Source organism: Onychostoma macrolepis, chromosome 25 (genome assembly GCF_012432095.1).
Source record: "Onychostoma macrolepis isolate SWU-2019 chromosome 25, ASM1243209v1, whole genome shotgun sequence".
NCBI classification, from domain to species: domain Eukaryota; kingdom Metazoa; phylum Chordata; class Actinopteri; order Cypriniformes; family Cyprinidae; genus Onychostoma; species Onychostoma macrolepis.
The window spans coordinates 17,535,668-17,545,868 of NC_081179.1; the positions used below are offsets into that span (position 1 = coordinate 17,535,668).

General features: G+C 36.7%; 1 protein-coding gene across 2 annotated transcripts in view; it reads left to right on the top strand.

The window, feature by feature from the left end:
- atp8b4 (ATPase phospholipid transporting 8B4) overlaps positions 1-10,201 on the top strand; it is a 38,531-nt gene that overhangs the window by 25,130 nt on the left and 3,200 nt on the right. The window contains exons 18-28 of one of the 2 annotated variants that reach the window (XM_058766759.1): positions 767-931; positions 2,317-2,428; positions 2,545-2,650; positions 2,816-2,963; positions 3,151-3,334; positions 5,239-5,462; positions 5,551-5,634; positions 5,734-5,979; positions 6,693-6,831; positions 7,281-7,411; positions 7,508-7,657. In XM_058766759.1, coding sequence (XP_058622742.1) covers positions 767-931; positions 2,317-2,428; positions 2,545-2,650; positions 2,816-2,963; positions 3,151-3,334; positions 5,239-5,462; positions 5,551-5,634; positions 5,734-5,979; positions 6,693-6,831; positions 7,281-7,411; positions 7,508-7,657 — 1,689 coding nt within the window. Of the gene's footprint in view, positions 1-766; positions 932-2,316; positions 2,429-2,544; positions 2,651-2,815; positions 2,964-3,150; positions 3,335-5,238; positions 5,463-5,550; positions 5,635-5,733; positions 5,980-6,692; positions 6,832-7,280; positions 7,412-7,507; positions 10,182-10,201 lie in introns of those variants that run through there. The other variant, XM_058766758.1, reaches the window with a different exon arrangement.

The window sequence follows — 10,201 nt, forward strand, 5'->3', positions numbered from 1 at the left end:
TTATTGAAGCACTTGAGAATTGTGACACTTGTGTGAGATGCAGACTCACACCGTTCCACATGACAAATTACAGCAAATGCACACCGTGAGTGTCAGAGCGGCACGATCGATGCAAACAAGTCTCATTTTCTCCTCGGCTAAAAGCTTAGAAGAGATGGGCTTTGTTTTATTCAGATTACTTCCATTAAGGTTCTTGTAGACGTTTCAGATGGAAAATACTTAATACAAACACATTTGCTGGCTCCAAGCAGTGTGATTCATTATTGTCCTTGCCAGCACATTATACAGCTACTTCAACAAAGGTACATCTATTACGAACACCATGAGATTTTCCTCAGAAAATTTGAAAATGCCATTTTTAGCTATGAATATAATCAGTGAAATCAACCTCTCAAACACACATTCAAAGAAAGAATAACGCAACATACAAAGCTATTGTCTTCAGCTCAATTGGTCGTTCTAAAAGCAGCTCATAGGCTGTACTTATTATGAGACTATTATGAGATGATGTCCATCATTCATGTGTCATGTCTCATTTACGGCTTTCAAAGAGCAATCAAACTGAAGTCACTGAAGAAGCTATACTAGCAGGGGTATAATTAGCATGCTTTTAGAAGCTTATGGATAACGACTGCAAACAGGAAGTAGATGCTCTCACTCATTAGATCAAAGAACTGTGTTGCACTGAAGAAATATTTACAGCACTGACTGGGTTTCAGTTTTCATGGTGAGAGATAAATGAATTTCCACTGTTTCTTTGTGGCAGGAGTTCGCCGGGGAGGGTTTGAGAACATTAGCGCTGGCGTACAAAGACCTGGATGAAGACGTGTTTGACGAATGGATAAAGAAACTGCTGTTTGCCAGCACGACCCTGGAGAACAGAGAAGAAAAACTTGGGGCTCTGTATGAAGAAATAGAGCAGGACATGATGGTAATGTGACTGGGAAAATGACTTGGTTCCATGAAGAACCTTTAACATCCATGAAACTTTTAGGTTCTTTATAGTAAAAAAAAGAAAGGTTCTTTAGATTATTAGAATGTTCTTCACACTAAGAAAACAATGTTTCTTTCTGACTGTAAGGGTCTTTGGAGAACCAAAAATGGTTCCTCTATGTCAGTGGTTCCCAACAACGCGACGCGACAGAATCAATCAAATATCACAGCCAATCAGAAGCGCAGAAACTCACTGTACTCCCAACGAAATGGACAAGTTTATAATCTAATTTATGGCCCGGGTTCACAGACAGGGCTTAGACTAAGTTCAATTCGGACATTTAAGTAATTTTTATAAACATTCTTAGAAAAAAACATTACTGGGGTGCATCTTGAGACAAAACAAAGGCACTGATATATTTTAAGATCAGTCAGTGTAAGTTTATTTCAGTTGAAACAGCTAAGGCTTACATTTTAGTCTAGGACTAAACTGTGAAACCGGGGATAAAAGTATTAAACCTTTTTAACATTATTAAAAGTACATACTGAGTGACCGATATCATCTTTGGTATGGAAAATACTTGTTGGTTTGCATTGAGTTCACAGTTTTAACGTGTTTGCTTTAATTTATTTTTAAGATCTGAGGTAAACTATGTTGTTTTTTTCAGTATGGCCGTAAATGTCGCGCAAAATAATATTCAAACTCACATTAGACACTTTTAACATTAAATACAGCACATAATCAGTACCTGAGATGATCATTGTTATAGTTTGTATGCTGTCGTTCCAGCCACGACGTCTCAGAAAAAGAAACCGTTCTTAAAATAGAAACACCATCACATCTAAAACTCAGATTAACATGGAAAAGATAGCTTTTTGAAACCTAGCGCTAGTCACTACCATAATTTTCTTCGTTTAGGTTTGCGTCTTTTCAGAGACGGGCTTACTTGTAGATGAAGACGCATCTGTATTTGTCCTTTACAGCGATGCTGTTGACAACCATTTATCCATGTTTAAATCTGTTGTTGCATGTATGCAGCAAAAATACGTTAGATGAATTGGCAGATTGTCATTAAACAAATCAGCGATCTCGAATAGTGAACGCATAGTAACAGTTTATTATTTATTTCTCGTTATCTAATTATATATCAATTTGGGATATTTAATTACGACTTGACAATTACGTATATTAACAATATTATTATTTCTATTAATAATAATTGGTGCCCCCCTCCCGCAATACCGTTGAAAACCACTGCTCTATGGAATCACTACAACTTTTTGAAACCTTTATTTTTAAGAGTTCGCAATTATTTCATGTTGGGTTACAGGAAATGTTACATTTTTGCTTTTGAAATAAACACGTCTCTCATTTTCCTGAAGCTGCTTGGTGCTACAGCCATAGAGGACAAACTTCAGGAAGGAGTTCCAGAGACTATTGCCTGTCTGACCTTGGCCAACATCAAGATCTGGGTGCTCACCGGGGACAAGCTAGGTAACCAGTGCTAATGAGAACATGTGGGATTCATTGAAGACTGCTCAATCTTAATTGAGACACATTCTAACTGTCTCACACAACATAATGAAGAATCGTTCCTGTTGTGGTTGCAGAGACGGCAATGAACATCGGCTACTCCTGTAACATGCTCAGAGACGACATGAACGAGGTGTTTATAATCTCAGGTCACACTATGCTTGAGGTTCAACAGGAGCTCAGGTGACATTTCACTGTCTATTTCACTCATAAATACAAATATTCAGACATATTTGTATTCAGAGATTCACCAAAAAAATGGAATTCTTGCTGTGTTTTGTCACTTTGAATTGAGCCATTATTTGAGATTTTTAAATAAAATGTCTTTTTCTGTTGCTTTGTGCACAGGATGGCTAAAGAGAGAATCATGGGACCTGGCAAAGACAAATTCAGCAGTGGCCTTGACATGGAAAAGACAGAATTGTACTCGAGTGACTCTGTCTTTGAAGAGACCATCATTGCAGAGTACGCTTTAATCATCAACGGACACAGTCTGGTAAGGGCTTCAGTCTGGATCCTGAAGAGAATTTGACTTAATTACTGTCTTAATAATGTGGCTCCGAGCTCCTAACGATGGTCGTTCTGTTCAAACAGAACATTCAGTTCAGTGTTATCCTTAAAAATGGGTTTCTTAAGGTGTATAGATGGCATTGAATGTAAGGTTTGTGTGTTGTTATTTGAAGGCTCATGCCCTGGAGGCAGACCTGGAGCAGATCCTGGTGGACGTGGCGTGTCTGTGTAAGACGGTCATCTGCTGTCGGGTCACTCCGCTGCAGAAAGCTCTGGTGGTTGAGCTCATAAAGACACACAAGAGAGCTGTCACTCTCGCCATCGGAGACGGAGCCAATGACGTCAGTATGATCAATAGTAAGACACGACTAATGACCTGCTAATCAATGCCAAATTATCTGTCTATCCGTCCATTCATCATATCTGTCTGTCTAACTATCTTTCTGTCACTTTCTGAAACATCTATCTCAGTGTTTCCCCTGCCATTATATTACCCCGTGAAGGTCAAGTTAATTTTATTTAATTTTATTTTCTCTATAGAGCCAGATCACAACATAAGTCATTTAACGTTACCTTTCCTATAGAACAGATCTATACCTTGTTCTTTTATTAAACAAACTAAATAGCCTTATGTTATTTATCTTATTTACACGACGGCATGCCATTTCTGTCTCTATGTTACATGGTCGCGCTCTCTGTTCGGAGTTCCGCTCCGATGCGGGCGTGCACACACGCACACACAAGTGAACACATTCCCACTCCCGCTAGTATTTGTAAATATTAAGCCGCAAAACGACTATTGAAATATGAATTCTTCTTGTCTCTGTGTTAAGTCAAGTCACCTTTATTTATATAGCGCTTTTAACAATACAGATTGTGTCAAAGCACTTAACGGTATCAAATTGGAGGATAGAGTGTCAGTAATGTATAATGAATGGTGCAGACGCGCGGTTTTGTTTACTACTGGTACTGAAGAGCGCGTGACGCATGCGGTGATATTAACGTCTGCTGTCTCACTAATGAGGACATAAAATACATAAACATCTCCAGAACAGGTCTGAGAGTCACTTCATGAGAATTTGACCGTTTCATTTGAGTAAAACTATCCTGATATCACATACACACACAAATGTAAAGGTATTCACGGCAACCCATCAAAATAAAAGTTCGGATTAACTTGAAGAAACCGTGACAGAAATACATTACTATTGTTCAGTAGAATGTACGTAATAGGCTACTACTACTACTACTACTACTATTAAAATTATTAAAACCTTATTTTTAAGGAATAATCATACAATATTTCTTCAGTGTTTTAATTGTAATATTAAATTCCCTTTATTTTCCACAAAATAAAATTTGTTTAATTTTCATTAATTAAAAGATCAATTAAATGAATGTTTTATGCCTTAAAAATGTAAATACACAACACAGAATTTATGAGGGGGAAAAAATCATAAGGCTATTGTAAGAATAAATTAAACTTGTTTTTATGCTTTCAAATAATTAGACATGCTAAAACACAGAATTTGGTGAAAATAAAACATAAGGTTGGAAAAAATAAAACATTTCATTGGGCCCTAAACATGTAATATTTGATGAACTTTTAATAAATTGATGTTAAATTGTTTAAGTTTCATGATTTTAATTAATTAGACATGCTTGTTGAAAATTTAATTTAACCATTACAAATGAGTCCAGAATCTATCTTTGTCTAACTGTCTGTCTGTCTGTCTGTCTATCTATCTATTTATGTCTATCTATCTATCTATCTATCTATCTATCTATCTTTGTCTAACTGTCTGTCTATCTATCTATTTATGTCTGTCTGTCTTATCTATCTTTGTCTAACTGTCTGTCTATCTATCTATCTATCTTTGTCTGTCTGTCTATCTATCTATTTATGTCTGTCTGTCTATCTATCTTTGTCTAACTGTCTGTCTGTCTGTCTAGCTGCCTGTCTGTCTGTCTACATATCTATCTATTTCTTGGCTGTCTGTCTATCTATCTATCTATCTATCTAGATAGGAAGACTGTCTGTCTATCTATCTATCTGTCTGTGTATCTAAGTAACTGTCTATGTATCTGTTTTGCTCCTAATGCTCAACGTGATCTGGTGCTTGTGATGTTTACACCATACTGCTGAAGTATTCAATGTAGATGCACTGCTGATCTAATAGAGTGGTTGCTATGGAAATATGCTGGCCTTTTTGATCTGGAAGGATGTGTAATGTGTGTATACTGTCTCTGCTCTCCCTCAGCGGCCCACATTGGCGTGGGCATCAGCGGACAGGAGGGGATGCAGGCGGTGTTGGCCTCTGACTATTCCTTTGCCCAGTTTCGCTACCTGCAGCGTCTCCTGCTCGTCCACGGCCGCTGGTCCTACCACCGCATGTGCAACTTCCTCTGCTACTTCTTTTACAAGAACTTCGCCTTCACGCTGGTTCATTTCTGGTACGGATTCCTCTGTGGATTCTCTGCCCAGGTAAAACTTTGTCTTATTTCAGGCTGTGGATGGAATATGCATGTGATTTAAATTTAAGATTATGAATAATATGTTTTTGTCTTTAAAGACGGTATATGACCAGTGGTTCATCACACTCTTCAACATTGTCTACACCTCACTTCCTGTTCTGGCCATGGGCGTGTTTGACCAGGTAAGCCTAGTCTAGGTGTCAATTTTTAGTGCATTGTGTAGCAGCACCAAGCACAATTGCAATCTTTGCTTTTTAACATAAAATGTGTTGATTTTGCAGGATGTGAATGAGCAGTACAGTTTACGCTATCCAAACCTGTACAGACCCGGGCAACTGAATCAGCTCTTTAACAAGAGGAAGTTCTTCACCTGTACACTGCAGGGGGTCTGTACCTCATTTATCCTCTTCTTCATCCCATACGGAGCCTTCTTGACCGCTGTGCGGGATGATGGCGCCCACATCTCTGATCAACAGGCTTTTGCGGTAACGATAGCAACCTCTTTGGTGATTGTGGTCAGTGTCCAGGTGAGGCAATTTAACAACTGTGCTTGTTTACTCAATCCATTAAAATACTTTAGAAATAAATAACTGTTTTTTCTGTTTAACTTGACATTGCAATCTCTCTCTCTCTCTCTCTCTCTCTCTCTCTATATATATATATATATATATATATATATATATATCATTAAAAATATATAATTTAAGAAATAAAAATGTATAAATATTTTGTATAAGGTGCTATAATCATTGTATAATAATTTTGAAAAAAACAAGTAAAAATAAAATGCAAAAATCTCATAACTGAAATGCAGCAAAAAATGGAAAATGTACTTAATTCTCATGAAAATATTATAATGCAAATCATATTAAAAGGATAGTTGACCCAAAAATACAAATTACTCACCCTCAAAGCATCCAAGGTGTATATGACTTTCTTCTTTCAGACGAATACAATCAGAGTTATATTAGAAAAATGTCCTGGCTCTTCCAAACTTTATAAGGGCAGTGAATGGGTGATATTTTTCAATAGTCCTAAAGAAGTCCAATAAAGCGCATCCATCATAAAAAGTGCCCCACACGGCTCCAGAGAGTTAATAAAGGCCTTCTGAAGCGAATCGATGCGTTTTTGCAAGAAAAATATCCATATTTGAAACTTTTTTGGGTGAACTATCCCTTTAATGGTGTGTATATAAAAAAGAAGCCTAAATTAGTGTTAAGAATATTGAATTTTGTTTCAGATTGGGCTTGACACCAACTACTGGACCGCTGTTAACCACTTCTTTATCTGGGGAAGTCTAGCTGTTTACTTTGCAATCCTTTTTGCAATGCACAGCGATGGCATTTTCACCATTTTCCCAAACCAGTTTCCTTTCATAGGTAAGAATGTAAATGAGTTTATAGGTGCACCAAATCTTTTTTTATTGTTTAGTCAGCTATATTTGTATTTAAGTTCCTAAAAAACAAGCCAGTTGGTCTTGGACTTCATACTGACACCTACTGGTGTGGATGCAGCATCACATTTAAGCTAAAGATGCCATTGTGAAAACCAGATACTCAGGCTATTTGTTATCAATGATTATATCGTTCTGCAACCAAAACTGTCGGATATAGAGCGCTGCCGTATTTTTGTAGGACAACCCGCAAGTTCGCATCAGCCTAGGTCCCTAGGCTGAAAATATCTTGAGCAAGTGTTGACCACAGGCCTTGTTTCAGGCATTTAATCAAAACACATAAAAACACTGATCTGGGAAAAATAAATCATCCCTGAGCAGTTTTTTCTAGACCACTGTTATTACTGAAGTTAAACATATTGTGTTTGGTTGTAGGTACCGCACGTAACTCTCTGAATCAGAAGATTGTGTGGCTTGTCATACTCCTCACCACAGTTGTGTGTATAATGCCCATGGTGGCTGTCCGGTTCATCAAGGCTGACCTCTATCCAACGCACACTGACAAGGTTACTACATAAACACATGCCTTATACAGTGGGAATTAAAAATGACCATTTTACCATTAACTGCAATTAACGTCAAAACCGTTTTCCCTCCCGTAGGTGCGCTTACTTCAGCAGGCCTCTAGGAGGCAGGGTCCTCAAGAGCAGAACCTCAGGAGAGTCCGCAGGACGAGTTCTCGTCGCTCGGCGTATGCTTTCGCCCACCAGCAGGGATACGGAGAACTCATCACCTCTGGCAAGAACATGAAGGTACCCTCATCCTCCACTTCCACATACCCACTATCCTCGCCCGCAAGAGGCACCAGCTTGGTGAAAAACAGCGGGGTGAGCGGCTCAACCGATGCGGCAGAGACCAACGGCACTGGATTTAGGAGGGAAAGTGACCAAAACCAAGAGGTAACGGTGGAAGACTTGGAGGCCAGATAAAGGAGCATTTTTCTTCCTTTACAGAAGGAAGAGGAATTAGCACCTGTCTTTAATGTGAGAAAATGATAATGGATTGTGTGCAGACACACTCTGGGCTCACAGAGATGCCTTGTAGGGCACAACTAGACTATGGGAGGGCTAGACATGCACAGGAGACTCCAAAGAGCCAGCACAATGAAGCACAGATAACACTCATTTTCTCATGCATCTGCTCCCGTCTCACAAGGCATCCGTTTGAATTTGAAAATGAACTTGAGATTCATTTTGATTTCATTTTGTATTTTCAATTCTTCTGGCACAAATTCAAGTTCAATGTTTTTGTATTTCAAGTTTTTGGAACTTGCTTTTATGCACTTGCATGGAAGCTAGTTTCCGCCACAGGATAAAAAAAAATAAAAAGGAAACTGTTCTACTTTTTGTGTCACAATTCAGACTTTTTTCTTTGTAATTTTGAATTTATATCTCACAATTCTTCTTTTCTCGCAGTTGTGAGAAAAAAAGTCAGAATTTATACAAATTCAGTTCTTTGAAGAAAAGTTGGATTTGTGAGATTATTTTGCAATTGCAAGAAAAAATTACAAATTGTCAGATTAAGCCACAGTTACTTTTTTTATATTTAATTTCATGACAAAAAAAATCGGAATAGCAAAATGTAAACCTAGAATTCTGAGAATTCTTTTTCTCGCAGTTTATATCTTGGAATTCTGACTTTTTCCTCAGAATTCTGAGAATTCTCGCAATTGTGAGAAAAAAAGTCAGAATTGCGAGATACAAACTCAGTTCTCTGAAGAAACAAAGAAAAAATTACAAATTGTCAGATAAAGCCACAGTTACTTTTTTTATATTTAATTCCATGACGAAAAACGGAATAGCGAAATGTAAACCTAGAATTCTGTGAAAAAATACTTTTTTTCTCGCAATTCTGAATTTTTCCTCAGAATTCTGAGCTTAAATCTCAAAATTTTGTCGTCTTTTCTCAAATCGTGAGAAAAAAAGTCTGAATTGCAAGATGTTAAGATACAAACTCTGAAGAAATTTCTCTGAAGAAAAGTCAGAAATTGTGAGATAAAGCAGCAGTTAGATTTTTATATTTAATTCAATGACAAAAAAAAAAAAAAACAGAATTGCAAAATGTAAACCTAGAATTCTGAGAAAAAGTCAGAATTGTGAGATATAAACTCAAAATTAATTTTGTCATCCTGGGGAATAAAACATCAGAATTTAGAATTGTGAGAAAAAGTTGCATATACCTGTTTATTTATTTATTTTTTAATCCCACTGCGGAAATTGGCTTCCATATGTGAATGATTCAGGCATTTGAACACTAAATTAAACTTGAGTTTACGTTCAACAAATGACATTATTCTAACAATATTAATAAAGCATAAAGGAGTAAACATGTACACGTATGTGAAATAATACCTCTTATGTTGTTATAAACACTGATACAGCCATCTGCAGTGGTTTAGGATTATAAATGAATTGCATATTAAATATGGATACGTTTAAAGACCTGGAAGTTGCATCACAAATATCTATACTCAGTTTACTAAAATGCACCCAAATGCATCATGCTACTGGATGAGTAATAACACTTAGGAATGTCTGATATCGATGCCGCAGAGAACGTGCATTGGCTGTAAATCTTACGTTGGAGTTGTAAAGCAAGCTGTAGCTTTTTCACCAATTAAATGGGTTTTAAAAGGATTTAAAATGCCAAATTTTATTTTAAATATAGCTCTTTTTAAAAAAAAGAAAGTGTAATAACATTCCACACTTGTCCATAATTCAAACCGTAGTTAGTGCTTTTGCATGCAGCTCAGCGAACTGAGAATATTGAGTTTTTACGCAAAGTTGTGCCTTCCATCAAGCGATAGACTGAAGCATTTACACGTTTAAACTTCTAGAATTCCACATGTATCTAATACAAAGGTCTATAAAGTGGGCATTTCTTTACAGAAGGAATTTTTGTGCCTTTTTGTTTTCCTTTCATTTAAGGAAGCACTTTCAGTTCTGTTTGTCGAGTCGAATGTGTTGCCATTGTTTTTTTCCTTTGATTCAGGCTGTTCATTGCCCTCATTGACTACATAAATGTAGATCATATTTTTTAAATTTATTTGACGCAGGGGGTCGTACAACATTACCTGTTTATGAATGTACAGTTGACATGTTAATTTAATGTTATGTTAAGTATATTTATGATGAATGTATAAGATTTTCTGCTGTGCTATTTTGTCAACAAAGACCATGCAGATTGTTTATCGTTTTTATTTAAATGCATGGATTTTTATACAAGTCATTGTAATTTTTTATATGATATGCATTAAATGGCCATTGTTTAATTTATTTAAAAAGGAATGTTTGCGT